Below are 22,744 nucleotides of genomic sequence, written 5' to 3'. Positions count from 1 at the left end.
TGTAATTTAAACAGACAGAAATGTCAATGTATTATCTATGAAAAATGCAAGTTATCTAAATGTCAAGGGTCAGATCCCCATGGATTGCCTATATATATTTTGACGACTGCCAGAACATTTTTAAAATATTTCCTGGAAAATATCAATTATCTACTGTAGTTTTTATATCTTAATATAGGCAGACATACAGTAAATCTTTGAAATATTTGATATCATTTCAAGTTTTCAAAAATTCTTCTGTCATTCATACACATCCGTACATTATTGACATCTTTGACTAAGTGACTTGAAAGCATGACAGCAAACTAGCTGATTTGATCCAGATACTCTACTATCATGCAGGGACCAAACCCAAGAACATGAGAGGAGAAACCCTGTTAATTCCAACAGAGCTAAAAAAAATTTAAGAAAAAAAATATGGAAACATTCAACAAGAAATATGCTAAATAAATCTTTTATTTGCTTAACTTAATTCAGATTTTTGAGTTATACAGAAGTATTGCTAAAGAGAATATATATTTAAATTTAGGATTATTGAAATGAGTATATTTTTTGAGACATTCTGCATAGATAAGTTGCTATTTGTTTCATAATAGTAAAATGAAAAAATATCGTCATATAACATTCTCATATTTCATTCAAAATTTAAAGTTATTATGAAAATTAGAATTGGAATATTTAAATATAAATTCAAACTTTTTCTTTTATTATAGAAACCAGAGGAAGTCTCTTTTTACAAAGAAATATTTCATTGATAAATAGATAAATAGAATAATAATGATAAAATACAGAAAAAGTTTTTTCTAACAGAAATATTATGAAAAAATTCTCCTCCTTTTATTCATTTAACTGATGTATAAATTGAAAAAAAATTCTTTTTTTGAATGTATTTTTAACACTTACCGTGCTAGTAATATTATGTTTTACGCATTCCTTTGCAAAATGCGAAAAACGCAATATTACGTTTGTCAATATATCCTGTAATTTCTAGCTTCAAAACGTAACAATACATTTTCAGCAATGAAAATATGATTTCTTTATGTATTTTAGTGTGTCTGTTAATAAATAGTTCACATTATTTATTCGGAAATTTAAAGTATCAGTGATTTTGCCCAATCATGATCATAGTCTGATTTGGAGTTTTGTCACCATATTTTGCAAGCGAATATCGAGTCGTTTTATTTTTTATATATAAGTTAAGTTTAGATATGGTGCATTAACATACTAATTAATAATTGTTCGAATTCATTAATAAAAAATCAACAAATACATAATGCTAACGTAACTTCGTTATTATTTTTAAAATGTATAGTTTATATGATATTACACAATTTATATACTTTTTAGACATTATCAATACAAAAGCTGAAATCCTAAATTTCTCACAGTGCTAATGCCACCTCATGTACATTTTTTGAACCCATTCAATTACGAAAACAACTATGGTCAGAAAAAAGTCTACTAATAATATTGATAAGTACATCATTATTTTGAATAAATTCATCAATGTACTATATATTTCATACATAAAAATACAAATTTTAAAGCTATATTGCAGTTTTCAATTTTTCCATTTTATCTTTATCTCTGAAACATGTCAGATAACATTATAGAATAATACATAAAAATAAAGCCCACACACATCAAAATTGAGTATTGTACAGATAAATGTTTCCAATATCAGAAACTGTTTTTACTTTTTACCTAGTTTTAGTCAATCGTTTTTTATTTTCAGTAGAAAATACTGTAAAATTGCTTAAATCAGTCAGTACACAGATAAGGAACTAGGTCAACTGGACCAGCATGGTAAGTATTAAGAAACATCCATTCATTTAAGAAAACTGACATTATATATAAAGAACTTAAATAAAAAGAGCATATTCCCCATATTAAGAGTAAAATAATAGTAATTCTTACCTTTACTTCATAATAATGAATCCCATAAGTAGGTAGCCTTTCAACAATGCTAAGGTAACTGAAATATACACATACTTTTTATACTTGATAATCAAGAATTTATTATCCTAAAACTTCTGGCTTCGATATATAACTGAACTAACTTTATTTACATACAAATATCTTACTTTACAATGGCTTCTCCTTTTGTTTGACCAACGATATGTTTATAAAATTCTATAACTTTATCTTCACTGAAAATATTAATAGTTAATTATTATTAATATCACAATATTAAATATTTTTAGTAGTACTATATAAAACATTATAATAAATTTGATAAGAATTTCAGACATATTGTAAAATATTTATTTTTAAAAGTTAAAATAGTTTGAATTTTTTATCATATTAAGACTATTGTAATAACGAGATATATTTCTTGCAAAAAAAACAGGAAATTGTGAAATGTACAGATACATGATAACTGATGTGAAATTTTATTCTTATATGAAAATACAAATAGTAACTATAATCATTTTTCATTCCAAAATAAAATAATTAAATAATAAATACTTATGAACAATGTATGGTGACTACAGCACAAAGCATTGGGAACATGAAATATATTCATGTTCCTAACAAAACACCAACTACAAAAATAAATTACAAAAGGATCCTGCACAAACTTTACAGGAAATAAATTCTGGTGGATTTGGCTAAATCACTGTTCTAAATTATTTAATAAATTATTAAAAATTATAATTATTAATTTAGATAAGAGATGGCATCTAACATCTACCTCTATTATCAAATTACTTAATATCTAGTTATTATTAAAAGCAAAATAATAGTCCGATTAATAACGGCGATAGTTTGACTAATCTTTGATGTTCTGTAGTGGTCCTGATCAGAGTCTTCATAGACACAAAGTCAAAAAAATCCATAAAATAGCTAAATGTTGTAAGAAAAAGTATTTCAACAATTTCCACCATTTGACTAAAGTAATAGAAAAATTCAACAAGACATCAAGGTATTAGTGCATTCTCTTATTTAAGACATTTCAACTCAACAGACTCTACATTTGATATGCAGGATTGATTAATGAAACATCATCATCCCATTGTGACAAACAGAATTAATTGCTTCAGCAGTTACCAGTGGAATCTAGTTTCTAATGTTCTGGGTATGTTGAGGCAATTAAACAACTTCCTCTTGAACTTTGTTCAGGAGATGCCGTTGCAGCATTGACTATTTTTGAAATTCAGCACTGATACAGTTCTTACAACAACAGGCAGTACTAATAACAGATATTAAAACCTTAGAGTCAAAAGTAAAAGCATCAGTGAAAAAGTGATTTGAGAATAGTAAACATTCAATTATTCTTCTAAGTTTCTATTTAATTATTGTGCAAATTTTTAAAACCAAATAATAAACTTACCACAATGATATAGAAAAATGTTCTTTCAGGGTACTTTCTCGTAAAACAGGAAGTCTTTTCAAGTAGTCTCTAGTAGTTAAGTCACTAAAGGTATAAATAAAAACAAAACCTTAATTTAATGTAAATTAAGCAAATTTTGAAAATTAAAGAAGTTTCCAAAACTCATTAACTTCTAAAAAAATATGCAGACTATATATCAGTGTATTAAAATACTGGTTTCCTCTATAATTTCAATGCAAAATGCATCTACCACAGTTTGCTTTCCTTTATTCATTTAGCTATTTATTTTTATGTAATTCTGTAATTTAGATGTATGTAAACAATTTATTATATTTGCCTTTATTCTGCTTTATTAGAGAACTAAATACTAAACATTTCACAAACTACTGTAGTCTCTACTTCAAGCATTTCTTGCTTGTCGTTAGAAATGTCTCAATTTTTCAAATTCTTTCAAATTTTATTTGAATCTCAAACAGTTCTAACTCACAAGCAGATAATTTGTCATATATAACCTACTACATGATTCAAATTGTCTTCTCATGAATTAGGATAGTTGGAGATTTGAATAAACTTTGAAAGAATTCACCATTTCAAGAATTCACTCCCGAAGATAACAATAATAAGGCTTTTCTTACCTTATTATTAAACTAATATTGGGTTGTTCGGAAAGTAATTTCGTTTTTTCCACAGAAAAATAAACGCAATATTCTTATAATAAATAAATATTTTATTGAATTATATATTGACCATTTTGGTCAAATACCTGTTGTCATTGTTTCTGGTGGAAGCATGATTTCACATTCATAAAAATTTTGATCATTGTTTACAAAAAACTGATCCAAGTGTTTTTGACATTGTCATTTCAAGTAAATGTCTTGCAGTTAAAAAAAATTTGTATAGACTGGAACAAGTAATAATCTGAGTGTGCCTGATCTGGCAAATATGGTTGGTTTGATAACACATCCCATCTAAGCTATAACAGTTTCTGATGAGTTACCAAACTTGTGTGAAATTTGGCATTATCATGGTAAAACACTACAATTTGTTTGTTGATCAATTCTGGCCTTTTCTGTTTGATGATATTACTCAATTTGTTTACTCAATGGCAGTACACTTTTGAATCAATTGTTAAATTGTCTGGTAAAAGCTCAAAAACAAATTTCTTTAAAATCCCACCATAGAGAGAGCATCTCTCTTTAATAACATGTGGAACCCATATATGGAGCTTTGAAACAAAACCAATTCATTTAAAGTAATAAACGGTTCAATTTAACAGATTTAATCTCTTAGTGATTTCACGTGTTGTTATATGACAGATTGCTTCAGTCAGTACCTTTATTTTGTTTTCATTGGCTTCAAATGGGCATCCAGAATGTGATGTATCTTCGATATTAAAATTGCCAGAATGCAACTTTGTAAACCAGTTTTGGCACTGTCTTTCTCTCAACACATCTTCTCCAAACATGTACACAATTTTTTTCTTGTTTGAACAGCATTTTGGTTTTTTAGTTATAAAAAAGCAAAATATGCCGAAAATGATGCTTTCGATTTTCCAAATTTGATGAGACACCGAAAAAAACAATTGTACAGAATCAAACAAAATTTTTTACAAATAAGCCTTAAAATGTCAGCTGTCGAAGTATATAATGAAAATGTAGTTTAAAATAAAATTGGCTGGTAAAAATACATCTAATTCCTCTAGTAATAAAAAAAACGAACTTACTTTCCGAACAACCCAATAATAAAAATTATTAAATGAAAAGTAATATTAATTGTAATTCTTAAATAATGCAGAATGAAAGTAAATTTTGAGTTATGAAAATCATATGTATCTGATCATGATATAGTTAAAGATATTATCAGATAAGATAAAAACTATCTTATAAATGGATGAAGTCTTAGTGATTTTCATATTTCTATCACACAAAAATCTAACTTTTCTTTTTGTTCTAAAATATTAAATTATAAATGACCATTCTCAGTTACAGTCTTAAATTGTATTCTACATTTGAATTTTCATTTACAATTTAACCTTAAAATATCATGAGTAATAAAAAGGAATGTATTTATTAATTTTCAATTTCTTTGAATAATTTTAAGAAAAACTATCACCAATAATGCTAAGAATGCATGATATTGAACTTTTCAGCAAACCAGAATGCCTTATTTATTTAGTACTCAAAATACATAAAAAATGATCATCTATGGCCATTTAATGATAGAAATTATAAAATCATATTAATTTACTTATACAAGTTGCTAAGAAAATTATACTAATTTTTGTGTGTTCATAATAGGTGGATAATCTATTATCAACAGCATAAAAATTAACAGCAGTTCAATAATAACTAGTCTTTTAAATAATAGTGAATTAATATAAAACACTACTTCTTGAAATGGACATTAGGTAAATGTCCATCATTGAGATTGTTCAGTCAGATGGGTGAGCAAACCAGTTAATGTTTCCAAAGCAAGAACTGAACCCACACAGAAACATACAGAAACATTTTTTTTTTGCAAATTGTCATGAAAACATATGAGGTATGTGAAATTGCTCCATCTTGCTGGAACAATAAATGACAAGGATTAATCTTGTATTTATATTCACTACTAGGTGTATTAAGAGACACAAGGTCAGAAATAAAGATGTAAAAAAGCCTTGTGTCTCTTAATACACCTAGTAGTGAATATAAATACAAATAAAGAGAAGACATGGTCTCGGAATACATATTTATAGCAGGATTAATCTTATGTCTCAGAAATTTTACCAACATGGCTATGAAGAGCTCAGCATTCAATTTACAGCATGACCCTTTTCATCTTCAGAAAAATATGAGATGATATTGCTTCAAATGAATTTGATAAACATGGCTCACCACACTTCAATTTAACTGTATGCAAAGGTTGCTGTTTAAATTTGCATAGGTTATTTTCAGCCCAGAAATGAGTTCTGTTTGTTCATGAACCCAGATGTATGGAAATGGCTTCCTTTGTTTATGATGATTTCATCAACTCTCAATAACTAAAAACTTTTAAAAAAACTGAAGTTGTCGTCTCTTGTCGTATTCCCTAAGTTCCTGGACAACTTCAATCTTGCTTGTAAGATAATAAATATCATTGAGTAAAAATCTGCTATCTGACATACTAAGTGTAACAGCCTCTAATGGAATTGACCTGTGTAGGTCTATGCAAGATGGTATTTTTCATACAATTCACACTTTTATGTAAAATCACTTTCATCTGTGTCAGTTGATTTTCTCACAGTAACTCCAAGTTATTACTTAAGATTTTATTGTAGTGTATTCTTAAATAGATTATACATCATATGCATTTCAGGCTGTAGAACAAGTCACTATGTACTACATAGAACAATTCATCAACATTGTCTGCTACATTTACTGAACAAGGATATCCTGAAGGTTTTCTATTCTTTACGCTTTCTTTTGGATTCCATTTTAACACCTGAGTAACAAAGTATATTATCAGAAACCACATTGTGTAGCTGTGACAGTGTCTCTCTTTATAAATGTCTTGGGACATTTATATAGCAATATAGTGTTGTATAGAGGCATTCCATGTCAATTGAACTCCAAAGTAGACTGAAGGTACTGGCAGTTTGTATTACAGTGATATCTAGAGGGTGACTTAAAAAGTAATTTTAAAAATTGTCAAGTGTTTCTGGCACATCCTGTATATATATTTCAGGTTTCTGCTTGTATGATATATCATTTTCCAATGTTCAATATTAGATGTTTGTTTGATAATCAATTTAAAAACAAAGTAGAAATATATTGTAAACTGTATAAATATTTAAAGTTAATAAGTTGTGATTCACTATTATTTCATCACACAGAAATCTGAAATGCCAAATTATTTCAGTTTGTGGACATTGTTTCCAGTTTTGGTAATAGCCGGAAAGTGTATTAATATAGGCATACTGTATATTAATATGTCTGAAATAATACTGCAAGTTACATGTTTTTCATAATTATAATATTACTATAAATACACATTACATAATGGAAAATTTTGTAAAAAACCAAATAGCAAATTGCATTATATTTTTAAACATTAATATACAAAATATATTTTTATTTAAAATTCATATTTTTTCATGTATTTTAATTATTGTTTAATTTATCCTTATTACACAATGAAGTGCACTCAATAGACACCAGGCTTTACTCTGGACAGATACAGGCTTTATATCTGTCTTTATTCTGCTGTTTAGGTGCCTATACGCATTTTGGATACTCTCCCCTCTTCTGTCGGCCGTTTGTAATTCCATATTTAATAAAGTGTATAAAAGAAATAAAGCACCTGAAATGTGTATCAACACCTAAACAGCAAGATAAGAACAGATGTAAAGTAAAGCCTGGTATCTATTGAGTATAGTTCATTGAGTAATAAGGATAAATATAGACAAAAGACAGTTTCAAATTAGAAGAAAATATTGTTTAATTAATTATTATAAAGTATTTTTATTTTTGTATATTACAAATATTCAAATTAAAATAATATTAATCTTCAAGTATGATTCATTCATTTTTAACTAGAAAGTTGAAAACAAATCACACTTCCAACTAAAATCTGATGATTAAAAACATTAACTTGTTATTTTGATACAATTAGTATTAATTTTCAAAAATGATTCATTTCATTACTGGTTCCTTGAAGATTAAGTTAATATGTTTTCAATAAATTTAAAAATATACTAATTTAGTCTTCAAGAATTTGTCTGTATATACATACATATATATACTTTATATAAATTTATGTATAATACACAAATCAAATAATCATTCTAGAAAATGTTAATACATTATTCAAATTAGAAATTCTCATTTATTTCTCACTCATTGGAACTTCTTAACTTTGTTTATTTCTTTTACTATTTATAAATGAATATCATATTTACTTTTTTTACTAGATTGATAAAAACAACATAAGATAACACTGAGGTGAGAAAAAAGGAAAGTAAACTTTTAATTCGCCTTAATGTAATGCTTCCAATATTTAAAAAGATTTTAAAGTAAATAAAGCTAGGAAAATAATAAAACAACTTCAAACAAAAAATGATTCTATTACAAAAAAATTTTTGGTGTTGAATTTTCTGATTCTATTTACATTAATAATATAAGTACAGAAGAACCTCATTAATTTGGATTAATTAGGAAAAAGCCTAGTCCAAATTAGAAAAAATTTTACTCAAATGTGTATTGTATGATCCAAAAAGTACATTTTATCATGCACTTTAAATGAATAAATACAGTGGTTGGATAGACTTTTACAATGCAGGTAATAGTAGCATCATTCTTGTTATTGCCAACATTTCTTAATCTGAGGTTAAAAAAAGAAGGTAATTTTTGTTTGTGAGTACTTTTGTAACTGTTTCTACATCACATTTTGATGCATCTGATCTAAGAGTAAAGTAATACTTATTAAAGCCTGAATTAGAATCAACAAATCCATTTTTTTAAAAAATACACTCACTGGCCAATGAAATAGAAACTCCCATATTAAGTAAATGTAATTTTGTGTTTATATGCAAATGTTCATGTGAGTTATATGCAAAAATATGTTCATGTGAGTTACCACATGTTCATAAGCTCCCGTTTACGAATACTGTAACACTGTTGGTCAGTATGGTCATTAAGTTTATGAAAATGGAAAAGTGAAGGACTTGGTGAAGTTTCAAAAAGGGCTGATTGTAGTGTCCATCTTGCTGGAGCCATAATATCAAGAACTGTAGAGCTGACTGGTTTTTCTAAAGGTGAGATATCATGAGTGTTCAATTGGTGGAAAAATAACCCACAGTATGTCTAAAAGAAGTAACTGTGGCTCTGAAACATTTAACCAGGAACACGACCGTCATTGTTTGAAAAGGCTAGTGTCGAAAAAATGACTTCCTCTGTGCAGCAATTGACAGAATTTAATGAATCCCGTCCCGACCCATACTATGCACAGGGAACTGAAAAGAATTGGTATGAACAGCCACAGGCCTATACAAAAACCACTGATTTCTGTGAAAAACTGGAAAGTTCATCTACAGTGGTGCCAAGAGCACTGTGATTGAACATCTGAGGACTGGAAAAAAGTAATGTGATCAGACGAATCACAGTACACCTTATTCTGTACTGACAGTAGACAGAAGGTTTGGCAGGAGCCCCATGAAGCATGGACCTGCTTGCCTCGTTGACATGACTCTTCTGTGGGGGTGTTATGGTATGGGGCATGTTCTGTTGGACAGAACTGGTCTGCTGATATTCCTGGAAGGTTAGGTGACTTCCAACAAGTACCGTATTTTACGGACTATAAGACGCACTTTTTTCTTCGAAAAATTGCCTCCAAAATTCAGGTGCGTCTTATAGGTATTTTTTTTTAAAAAATTGCTTAAAAATTAAGGTGCGTCTTATAGTCCCTAGCGTCTTATAGTCTGTAAAATACAGTACCTGAACATTGTTGTCAATCAAGTTCATCCTGCAATGTTGTATTTTTTCCTGCATGTAACAGCTCTTTCTTTGATGACAACACTATTGTCCATCGTGCAAAAATTGTTCAGCAGTGGATCAGCATGCATGAAGGACAACTTTTGCCACCCACCCTGGCCACTACTGAGCCTAGATCTTAACCCCATCAAGAATGTATAAGACAATATCCACCAGCAAAGGCCACTCCATCAAATCTGCACAAACTAAAGGAAAGTCTAGTGAACTCCCAGTGTGCATTGGACTTACAAGCACTTCAGCACCTTGTAGAATCCATACCAAATCAAGTAAATGATGTAATTCAAGCTAAAAGTGGTCCAATAAAATATTAAACTGCTGTTTCTAATTCATTGGCCAGTGAGTATAGTAGTCTGAATTGTCACAAATTACTAATTGTGAAGGTTTTACTGTATTAACAGGAAATCACTTTCTGCCATGCTCATACCATTTATAAAAACTATCTTGTAGACCCATCCTCTGTTACTTCTTTGAGTGCAATCATTGCAACACTTTTCAGCTCTTTTGCAAAGTTATCCTTCAATAAAGTTTCACATTCAATGACAATTCACTTCAATGAAGCTTCAAAAGTACATGTATCTGGAGTGTTGTCAGATAGTCACTAATTTGGAAAGTGCAACATAGCAGAGCATTTTTATAATGAAGAAACCAGCTTTTTACTACTGATGACAGATTCAAGGGGAGGACTACAGGGACCTAAATCCCACACTGACACAAAATATTAAAATTTTCTTTTGATTTGAACTTAAAAACATTTAAAAATTTATTTAAGATGTAAATATCGTTTATCAAACTATATACAATACAATCATCATGCACATGTTAATAAAAAGGTACTTATTAATTATTAAAATATTTTTAATTTTTGGCTGGATTAGTTCTCCCTTTGGATTCTTCTGGATTCACCACTGATCTTGGGTATGGTGAATAGATTTTTTATATTTTGAAAATATTTAGATTTTATATAATAAATGTTCCATTACAAACTACTTATGAATTTCCATGAGGAAATAAATGTTTTTAAAAAATTAAATCATGAATAGTTTTATTTGCAAGACCTGTTATCATCATGATAAGAAAACCAGATGATGATATAATAAATATTTTTGTAAAAAACAAATTAAATTAAACATTAAATGGTATTAAATAAACCATTTAAAAATTTATTTCCTTATTTTTAGCCAATATGACTTAAAAGTATAAAATAACAAAAAGCAAAGAAACAACTTTCATAAAATTATTATTAGTTAGATAAGAGCAGTTTTATTTTAAGCATAACAATATTATTATTTTCTACTTACTCAACATAATCACCATATGTTGCTTGAAGAACTAGAGCTGCTAATTGAAAAGCTGTCTCACTATCTGTTTCTATAACACCCTATAATATCAAAAATACAAAGAAAAAAGTAAAAATAATAACAACTCAGGAAATATTGTTTTATTAAATAGAATTTCAAGAAATAAATAGATAATGAAACTATATAAATTACTGAATAAGTTAATCAGGATATCAACTAATAAAATTTCCTATTTATAAACCATTTATATAAAATGATTCATTGTGTTTAATCTAGTTAAAAAGAATTTTATTAATAGTATTTTTGATTTTTTACACATTAAGAATAGACAATAACTGTAAACTTTATAAATTTATAGGACAACTCTTAAAGGATAATAAAGAAAATTATATTTTGTTTTAATTTAATTATATATTAATCATTTACCTTATGTAGTTTTATATGAAAAACATAAATTTATAACTTGTTGCATTTATTTATTTACAAATAAAACCTTTTTGTATTAGTTATTATTTTATGTTTATGAAAAACCTGTAAATGTTGCAATTTATATACTCCAATTAACAATATAATCCTAGGAAATTAAGTTAAAAAGTTGTGCAATTAAAATATAATAGAATTTGTGTAATTTAAGTATGTAATATGATTTAAATCCTGATTATTATTACCATAACAGAGTAAAAAATTATTAAATTGTAGTTGCTTATGAGCGCAATCACTTACCTAAAATTTATTAATTTAATTTTTAAATATTATAATTAATTATATTTTTTCATAATTACTATAACCCATAAGGACACTGAAAATTATTTACAATTTAGACCTACATTACATGACACATGCACAGGATATTTGTTTAATTACTTCCCGTAGAAATTTCATTATTTAAATAATGTAATTACTATAATAAATATATTTAATTTTTATTAAGCTGTATATATTTACGATTACATAGCATTAAAAATATAACTTGTAAAACATACAACTGTTAAAATTTATGGTATAACAAATTTATAGACAATAAACAAGACTTCCCGCTATCACTCATGTGAATCTATTGAAACTAATAATCTTTTCGTCGAGGAAAATAATCATGAAACGGATGAAGAAGCAAACAGTTCATTAAAAAACAAACAGTTGTATCTGGTGTTTATTATAGACACCAACTCGACAAATATCATAAACATACGAAAAATTAAGATAGTGTTAAATATAGAAGGGAACATTGAAGGGAAGGGATCAAATTTCAAATAATGAAAATCTCTCTTACATTGCGTGACCTTTACTGCTGGTGACTAGCAGTCCGTGAGAATAACAATGTCACGTGCAAAACATGCCGATACTTTAAGGAAATCGATTAATTTATAAACTTTGTTAAGAGTTCGACGTCCCTTAGCAGTCAATCTATGTATAAATCGCGATATATAAACAGTCAATCAACAACTTCTAAATAAAAATAAATTGGATTTAATAAGTAAGAGGCCTCATCCGACTTCATTGTGTGAGGTGAATGGTCAGGTTGAGTGAGTCAAGAAGTCGCCCCAAGCATTTCTTATAACCTGTTTCCTAACGACACACGGAGTAAATAATCGACAAAAACTGATTATCGAAGCCAACAAAAACAAATATATATCCTCGAATTTTAACTATTATTTCGTATATATACTTTAAATATAAAGATTTTAATCAATTTCGTGATATAATGATTGGTGGATTTTAAAAGAAATGTATCTTACCCGTACCGTGATTCAAGCAAGCTACAAGCAAAACAAATTAGAAAAAAATCAGAGCAGCAAAGTAAAGGACGAAGTACGACCCACCACAAACCAACGAACTGTTGAATACAGTCGAAGATTCTTCGAAAACAGTTAAATACATACAGTGGTGACGTCATAGGACAATAACCAATGAACACTTGCCTTAAAAACAAGTGACTTTGCCTGTAGATAGAACGCTTCCACGCTGTGACTGCATCTTAATTCGGTTATACTCTCCACAAAGTACCTGCAAGAAGAAAAATTATATAGGTTACAAATACAAATACATGTTATGCATATTTATACATAAATTTAATTTTTTTGAAACAAATTCTTAAAACAAATCATAGGTTATAAGTCTGTGTGGTACTGTTTATAAATATTTACAATACAGTTAAAGCTATTTGATTACTTCACTTAGATATTAAAAAGGGGGTTAGAAAAATTAAAGCTATTCGAATATTAAATTCTTTTTTATAACTTGTTCTAAAACACCTGTGCTTAAACAATTTTAATAAAAGCGACCTTTAACCGCATTCTCCTCCAATAATCCCGGAAGATACACGGCGAAGGACTTTATTAGCATGCTCGTAACGACCTCGATTACGATAACAAAGTATGTACAGTATAAAGATAACTCACTTCACAAGAAAATAAAGAACAAACGGCGCTTGAGATGATTTCTTGGGAAGATCATGTTCCAAAACCCGTTTGTCCAACTGCAACCAATTGTAGTGATTCCTAATAAATAAAAATAAATCATTTAAATATTTATATCGATTATTATTATTATTAATTTAAAATTTCATTTTAAATTTGTAATAAGAGATCAAAATATCATTTAAAACAGGAAATAACGACTCTACAATCAAATGATAACAAGAAACAGACTCAAATATAGATGTTATTCTATTCTACTGTTCTAAAACAAGCTGAAGACGAATAGGGATAGTTTGAAATATTTGTTATTTATATATAAAATGAAAACTTACATTTCTTGTCATCACTTTTAAAAAGTATATTAAAACAATATAATAACTAAAAATGATTATACTTTGTTCAAAAGTAATGTTATGTATACAGCACAGTATATTACCATATAATTAGCGTATACAGGGTGTTCCATAAGTTTCCATACATATGGTTTTTAACACTATTCTGTGGAGTGACCTCCCAGATTTCCAGACCTTACCCTACTTGATTTTTACCTTTGGGGGCATTTGAAGGCCATGGTGTATCAGGAAAAGATACAAAACATAAATCATCTCAACCAACGTATCACCAACACCATTACAAGCATAACTCCAGCTGTGCTTGAACGTGTTCTTCAGCAGTGGAAGACACGCATTGAAATGTGTTTTCAACACAATGATAGTCATGTAAAGCATATTATACAAATAAAATGGATTTTCATATAAAAACGTTTATTTTTCCTACGTATGGAAACTTATGAGACACCCTGTATAAACTGCATAAAGTTTTTGGGATTTAAGTGTGAAATTACATATCTTATGTTAATGTGAAAATAATTGGATAATTTTTAAATTTTATAGCGATGCTCTAATTTACAATAATTCATGAAATAAGTAAACAAATTCTACCACAGCGAAAATTAAAATATTCTGAATTTTCACTAATTCCCTTCTATATTTGAATCAACGATTTTTTAAAATCAATTTATACCAGCAGTAATTTATTATGACATCGTCACAATGCCGGGCTGCAATTTTTAATTTATTTAATTTAAATCATGTGCTCTCCACCTCAAATCAGTAGTGACTTGCTCCTGTACATTATACCTTTTTGCTAGCAGTAGAGTCGTGCAAGTCATCTTAACAGCTTTCAGGGTAAAGCTTTTTTGAATTAAAATAGTGTGAATTTCAGTGAAAATTGGAAGTTCGTATATAGTTAATAGGGACCTCCTGCCCCCAAGCTTTTCATATCTGGTCTCGACTTTCATCTATCTAACTCCGTTCTCGAGATTAAGGAAGGACAGATGAACATGCGGACCACAGTAGGAATTTGTCTACGATTTTTTAAAATTGCAGCCCAATAAAATGTGTACAACTGATATTAGAAAACTTTAATGTTCTTTTCTGAGACGCCGGGAAAGAAAAATGTTTGCAATGTGGCAATACTTTCGTGCAATAACTAATAGAGTTAAAAAATATATACAGTATATATGTATTATTTTCTGTCATCATGATACATTAGAAATTTTCTAGCGTAATTATGACTGATACATATATCTGATAAATACATCACGATCCATTGATGAATCCTGACTAATCTAAGATTTAATAGTAACTTAGTTATAGTTTCTGTGATAGATTTCATAACCGCTCTGGGCGATATTAATCTATGCTAATTAGGCAACTTAATTAGAAGGACTGAAACACGAAACGTCTGTTTAAATCTCTCTCTCTTTTTTTAGATATAATTTTTAAATATCTGTCCATCAGGAATTATTTCGAAAGACTGCATTAGAACTATTCGTATGGCATTGGATGCGGTATTCATAAATAACTTGCCCTTTTTATAACTACAGAACGATATGTCCGCTTTATTAGTTTGATTAGAAAATCAAGTTATTTTCATATAAGCTAATTTTTAAATAGGAATATTAGAAACTTAAATTTATGTTTATGTTATTTTAATTTTTATATCTGAGAAACGAACTATTAATTAAAATTAAATATGTCTATCTCGAATTATATTACACACATATACTCCAAACAGAAACTAGAAATATTAGAAGTTATTATCAATTCTCAAAAAAGGAAAAATCTCATATTATCTAGAATTTAAAAAATTCTTTAAATCTACAATTCGTTTTTTTATAATTACAAATTTAAAATTAAGTTGAGTTTTTATGGGATTTCCGGAAATTTACACGAAAAAGAAAACCTTTGTTTCCCATTCTTTGTGATTTAATTAAGAGATCGGAAATCTTAATTTTTAAATTCAAATGATACTAACTTATTACTCGTGCAGTATTATTATGTGAAATAATTACCAACGAAACCACAAGAAATGACAGTCTCACGTTGATATAAAACTATGCATTTTGAAGAATAGAAACATTAAGCGTGAGAATATGCATATTTCAAGCGTGGGAATTTGAACGATTAAGACTTGGAAACAAGTTGTTTTGAAGAATTTTTATGAGAAAATTTTGTTTAAGTATATTCAAATTTATTAATGAATTATTATTATTTTTCATTACCGCAATGTTACAAATTCTTTTATTAACAAGCAAAATACCGATATTCTGTATCATATTGTATCAATTACGCACTACATCTCTACCCAAGATATACTTTTCGTTCTCGTTCAAAATTTATATTTGAAAAAATATTTTAAATTTAAAAAACATAAATGTGTATCAATATTCGTTGCACATTATCTGACTTATCAAGTTACATCTTGTAAAATTTCACATTGATTGATTGTATAGCTTATAACTACCAATCTAAAAGGAAGTGCAAAAAACAAAATTTTAAATGTCACAGATTATTTGATTTAATAAGTCCGTTTATTTTCTATTTTAAAAAGTTATTAGCATTTATTTCTTCATGATCGTGTCATGTTGTGTTCAATGTTATATACGGATCAAGGCTTCGGAGATATTTAAGAAGTGGTTATCATATGATTAATTTAAAAAAACGTAGACAAAAATAATGGCGAATAATTTGAAAATCATATTGAATTTAACATATATAACAAAATTTTATAAAGCGACACTAAAAAGGTATATGGTTGTTGTTTGACTCATCTGTAGACTAAAAGATGATGGAAAAGAGGATACTGAAGTAAAAAAAGAGTTAAGTGAGGAGGAGATTATTCCAAACAGAACTTAAAGATCGTCGCCTCAAAAAGAAGCCTCTCATGACAAAGAAATCATGCCGGGTGGTCTGCAGAAGAGTAGAGGTAAGAATTTTTTCTCAGATGACTTGAAATTTAATCCGCCACTCACATAGCTAGTACCTGAATTCTACTTAAAATTGTCTAAATAAATGCATAAAACTGTTGCAGATAAGAAGCTTCGTATAGTTTCAGCAAGCACTCAAATGTCTGATATCACAATTTGTCATTAAGTTATATCAGAATAACGGTGATATTATGCAGTCGTCAAGGGAAAGAAAGACTTACAAAATACAGTATTAATATTTCGTTTTCTGTGTTATACCATTTAAATAGACACAGGCAGTATTTATCAAAGCCATTCAGATTCTGGTAAGAGCCTGAAAATGTAACTTTTTACGGAGAAAAACACGATACGAACACGAGGGTCTTGATAACCAGTCCAGTGAAAATAGTTTTATTTCTTTTATTAATTCTATTGAAATGTTTTTTCATGGCCTTTTAAAACGAGAGATCTGACATTTGTAACTGTCAAAGATCATCTCTGTCCGATATAAAGAAAATAGCCTACATAAAACAAATTAATTCTTCTAGTACATATTTTGTATGTTTATTCAAATTTATATTTTAAATCATATTTATTAGCAACAGAAATTATTGTATCTCATGTTTTATACAATTTCATAATCTATTTTTCTCTTCTTAAACATTTTTTTCTGCAACTCAAAAAGTAAATAAAAATTTATTTAAAATTTCGTACTCTAATTTTCGTAATTATAAAATAAATACTATTTTGACTATTCTTTTCACCTATCAGAGGGAGATACTTTTCTATTATCGCAAATTTTAATCAAGGAAAATTTAATATTTAAAATAATAACGATTCCAATTCTATCCTCCAAGTCAAAAGGCTCTATCTCCAAAAGCATCGAAAATAAAGTTGCGCACTTGGCATCATACCCGATTAGTAACCTTTATCGGATTAGTATTATGCAAAGTGAGCAACTTGATTTTAGAGTTTTTTTGGAGATAGAGTCTTTCGCCTTGGGGATATAATATTGCCATGCTGATATTTTTATATTATAAATACACATTACAAAATTATTATTTGTTAAAATAATATTCTCAATAAAAATAAAATAATACTTTTATTGAGAATATTAACATAGGCTTACATAAATGTGACTTACATAATTTATTCATTATATTATTTTACTAGCTGGAGTACCCGGCTTCGCTCAAGGAGTTGATATGAGATTGTGTGGTAGTTGGAATAAAAGGATAAACTTTAAAATATAAGAGGTAAAACAGTTTTATTGAAAACATATTGTAACTATTTACAATACTTGTTTATAAACAACACTTTCCATTTTGTTATCCGGAGTATATATGTACAAACTTTTCGAATTTCCTACTCGAGAGCAAGCTACGTATAGTTGACCGTGAGAGAAGAGGGAGTCTTTGAGGTTGATGCCGAAATGTTTTAAAGTGTGTCCTTGCGCTTTGTTAATTGTAAAACTATAGGCTAATTTGATTGGAAATTGCAGTCTTTTAAATTGGAATGGCAGTTCAATAGAGATCACTGGTATTCTTGGGATAAATACTGTGTGTCCTTTGTCCTTTCCAGTCATAAGTTCGATCAGCTTCGATGATGTTATTCGATAGCGTTTGACGATCATCCTTGTTCCATTACATAGTTTTGGTGAGTTCAGATTTCTGAGTTGTACGATCGGAGATCCAATTTTCAGTCGAAGGCAGTGTAATGGCATTCCTGGTACTTGCAAACAGTTTAGAAATTCTGGAGGGAAGTTGACACTTTCTTCAAAGTTTACCAACATGTCGATCGATTTGTATATTCTCTCCTCACCGGGAATTTTCTTTTGAATATTAAAGTTGATATCGTCGAGATTATTATTTTTAGTTGCCAAAATTACCCTTTGAAATAGCCACTTCGGATTGGTATAGTTGTGAACAATGTTTGGATAAATTTGGTCGACGAGTTCGTTTTCAGTAGTGGCTATGTGGCAAAAATCACTGTTGAGTTAAATGAGGCCGGTCGTCTGGTCAGTGGGATATGTGCCTTCGCCTAGTTGTAAAAGTTTTTGAGCAAAATGTGCTGTTGTTTCGTCTTTCAAGAGTTCGACTCTCATATTTTTTGTTAGTCGCAATATTTGTATATGTGGCCAGAGATGTGATTTTTTAAAGCATGCATTGATCTCGTCTGCTGGTGTTGAATTGGGGATAACTGGAAGTGTTTGCCGAAAATCTCCTGAGAGTATGAGTAGAGCTCCTCCCATCACTTCAGAGTTTCCTCGCAAGTCTTGTAATGTTCTGTCCATGGCTTCAAATGATTTTTTACGTGCCATTGTGCATTCGTCCCAGAAGATAATTTTAGCTTGTTTTAGTTCATCCCGTCCAGATCCACTTGAGATTTTACATACCGGGAATTGTTCTTCGGCTATATTCAACGGTAGTTGTAAGGCCAAATGGGCAGTTCGTCCTTCATCCGTAAGTGTGGCTGCAATGCCGGATGATGCCAGTGCAAGTGGGATGTGTTGTTTAGCACGTATTTCCGCCAGCAATAGATTTATTAGAAACGTTTTCCCGGTACGTCCAAGTAAATAATTCCGTCCGTGTTGTTGTTGATCCTGTCTATGGTAACGTTGTAATTTTTTTTTTTTATTGTCATTGAGGAGTGGTTTGTTGTGAGCAATGTATTGAAGTAGTTCGTTGATGTTGTAGCTTTTTTCCTTTGTAATTTCGAAGCTTTGCACACTGAAAGCATTTTTTCGTGGTGCTGGCATCCCAAATTGTACTAAGGTCTGGTTTTTTTGCTAAACATTTATCTTCTATGAGCGTTTCATTGAAGATGTCGTCGTTGAATTCGATGGCCAGTTCTGGATGAGCTTGTCGGATATGGTACAGTATGTCATCACTCATACTCTCTCTGAAGGAGTCCCATAGCTGTTTTGGATTCGATGGGTTACATGTTAGAATTATGGCGAATAAGTCTCTGATTTGTTCAGCTGAGGCTGTGATTGAGGCTTCTTGTAGTGTTAATTCCCAGTGGTTGTCGTTTTCCAGTGGTCCTAAGCGTTGGCATGCTTCCCAACGCTTAGGACTACTGGAAAACTGGTCAGTGGGAAATTTCTAGAGGGCGAAACTTCTAGCCCTTATATCTTCAACAGCACGCCCTTCAGGTATAAACGGAACCCTTCTTCATGGATGGGGGATAGATGGCTACCACACCCTATACCTCCCTTGATCGTACCGGGACTCGTTTTTGAGTTTTAGCGGCACGCACATTGTACACTTACCCTTTTATAATATATATTGATATTGATGATTACACTTACCTCATAAAGCGGAATTTTTCTGCAATTATTGAAATTATGATATCAAATTACGTTTGATATATTTTTCTATTTTTTTTTTTTTTTTTTACCCTTTTTGCCCTATTGGCACTAAGAAGCCATAGGACGGAAAGAGTTGGGTCCCATTATGGGTTCCGGCCAGGCCTACAATGAGGCATCCGAGTGGTGAGGGACGAGATTTTACATACCATTTTAGCTCGACATATCTGGAAGGCCCATTCCTAAAAATTTCCTGGGGTTTTCCCGTCAGGATTCGACCCGGATTCCCCAGAGTGCTAAGCTGCCATACCATTATACAGAGTATAGACAAAAACGATGCTTCAGGCGATATCTTTATTCTGCTACGTATTACCTAAATACAATTTGCACGAGAGTATAGATAGTGGACTATTCGCTAGCGTAGTCCCCAAGTACCCCAATTCCCTTCTCATTGGCCCAAATCCTATCTCGGCTTCTACGAAAGATAGCGATAGTTTAAATTACAAAGTCGTAGAACGTCTCAAAATTAGTACAAGACGTTTTTTCTTTTTCCTCTGTCACACAAAAACGGATGGACACCGTCAATCCGAGGAGAAACCGAGTTGCTTCTCTTCTCGGTCTCGCACACTCAAAGTCGCTCAGTTTTTGTTGTAATTATTTCAACGGTGTCCAGCCACTTCCTTCTTGAGTATTTTAACCGAACAAAAATCGACTAACTACCAGTGTTCAGTGGTTTTATCCACTCGGCCATGGGTAGGCCCTGAAAGAAGATTTGACTCCACATGAGAAGGAACTTCGGGGAGAATGGAGACTACGCCATCCAATACCTATTACTAAAGTTGGAAAGTTGAGGTGCTTCGTTTGTTTGTTTGTTAAGTTATGGCAATGCAACATGGGCGATCTGCCTAGGGGGGAGTGCCTTCCAGGAGGTCTTTTAAGGAAAACTGGCCCCTATTTAGGCGTTAGACGTGGAGAAAACCCGGAAAACTCCACGTTTCCAGCCCGTCCGAGCGAGGCGCAAACCCACGACCGAACTCCGTATTCAGGGTATGAAGACCGCTTGGCCACTGGTGGGCCTGAGGTGCTTCCTCTCTTCGTTATTTGCGCATGAGATTTTTCAAGTTATTACAGGATGTTTATTAAATTTTTTAAAGTTATCTTTATTATGTTTACGATCATTTGGAGGGAGGTATTAGTTCAGCCTTTTCCCCCTATTTACGTTGGGCACTTTTTGATATATTTACTGTTTTTTGCACTTATATAAAATACACAAAAAACACAATTTTTCTATTTATAAATCTGTAATTAATAAAAATTAATAATTTTTTATATTTAAATGCCAAACGGATAATGAATAATAATGACTGAAAAACAGATTGATAATGAATATATTTACAAGTACAACGCTTTTCTATTTTTAAACTATGAAACAGATGGATCAGATTCCAAAACTGACTAATCAATTCGAATTTTCTATGATTTCCTCGAGTTTTGGCGTGTTCTATGTATATTTTTATAGTCAAATAAAAGATGGTTTTACTTTTGTGTGTGTTAAACAGTACTATTTTCGCGAAAATTCATTCTTTAAATTTTTTTTAAAGAAAATTTGCACTCAACTTCACAAGTACTGTATTCCATCACTTATACTCTCGAGCACTTGTATTTAGCTAACGTAGTAAAGCAAAATATACCCTGGTGTAATGTTTATGTCTACGCCTTGTATAAGGTAGTTGCAAATTTTATATTTTCGCGTTTCTGCGACATCTAATAGCAAAACTAAGTTTCGTTACAAAAACAGTTCCTTTATGTAACACAGAGATTGCCCGTAAGAGTGTTTTGTTGTTTCAACAATTTCCACATTAAGGTAAGTAAAACTAATCTTTCGTTTAATTAAAATGACAGACATTATCTTGCGATTAGTTTTATTTATTTTCGATTTATATAAATATAATATCATTTACACAATTAAACAGACAGTAATCAGCAATAGAATGAAAACAGAAATTAAATTTGCATTTGTTTCTGTTTTACAGCTTTAAAACAACAAGGAAGTGAAGTAAAAGAAAAAAGTTTGAAAGAATTTGGCCATGTAATTAATTCCAGTAGAAAAAGCAAATGAAATATCATCTAAAGTGCTAAGGCAAACAACCTTGCAGCATCTCACGTTTGCATGATATTAAATATTTTTTCATACATTTATGTTTAAAAGTCGGGCAAATATGGACATAGGCAAACAATTGGCATAAAAGGCTTCGAGGGGGAAAAACACGATTGGAATGCTGTAATAGGTAACTATCGAAAATTTCGTTGGGCTATAACTTTTGTTTAAAAGGTGGGTAAATAGCTGGCAAGCAAACAGCATACGTTACTTTGAAAAAAAAAAAGGCAAATTGGGGTACCAAGTTCACAGACCTTATATGATAGACTGTGGGGATGATTACTTTTAATAAAATAAGCACTACAAATTTTACCATAATTTTTTGGTTCCTGAGTCTTTCTTGTTTAAAACTAAAAAAATAATAAGTGCCTTAAACATAAATAATCTAGAGTATGAATTACTCAAATTCTCAAAACTCAAGTTAAAATGAGGAAAAAGAGATTAAACTTTAATTGCTCGTTTTATAATTTA

General features: G+C 30.0%; 1 protein-coding gene across 2 annotated transcripts in view; it reads right to left on the bottom strand.

Annotated features, from left to right (window-relative positions):
• The window catches only part of LOC136977465 (FERM domain-containing protein 4A-like), a 146,034-nt gene that overhangs the window by 32,632 nt on the left and 90,658 nt on the right, over positions 1 to 22,744 (bottom strand). For both annotated transcript variants that reach the window (XM_067272959.1, XM_067272958.1), the window contains exons 4-9: positions 13,541 to 13,639; positions 13,061 to 13,145; positions 11,142 to 11,221; positions 3,335 to 3,418; positions 2,085 to 2,150; positions 1,918 to 1,975 (exon numbers count right to left, since the gene is read on the bottom strand). In XM_067272959.1, coding sequence (XP_067129060.1) covers positions 1,918 to 1,975; positions 2,085 to 2,150; positions 3,335 to 3,418; positions 11,142 to 11,221; positions 13,061 to 13,145; positions 13,541 to 13,639 — 472 coding nt within the window. The remainder of the gene's footprint in view (positions 1 to 1,917; positions 1,976 to 2,084; positions 2,151 to 3,334; positions 3,419 to 11,141; positions 11,222 to 13,060; positions 13,146 to 13,540; positions 13,640 to 22,744) is intronic.

Source organism: Centruroides vittatus, unplaced genomic scaffold (genome assembly GCF_030686945.1).
Source record: "Centruroides vittatus isolate TY-2023 unplaced genomic scaffold, ASM3068694v2 contig_459, whole genome shotgun sequence".
Lineage (NCBI taxonomy): Eukaryota > Metazoa > Arthropoda > Arachnida > Scorpiones > Buthidae > Centruroides > Centruroides vittatus.
The sequence above is the reverse complement of the archived record's forward strand: the minus strand, read 5'-3'. Positions and strand labels throughout refer to the sequence as shown.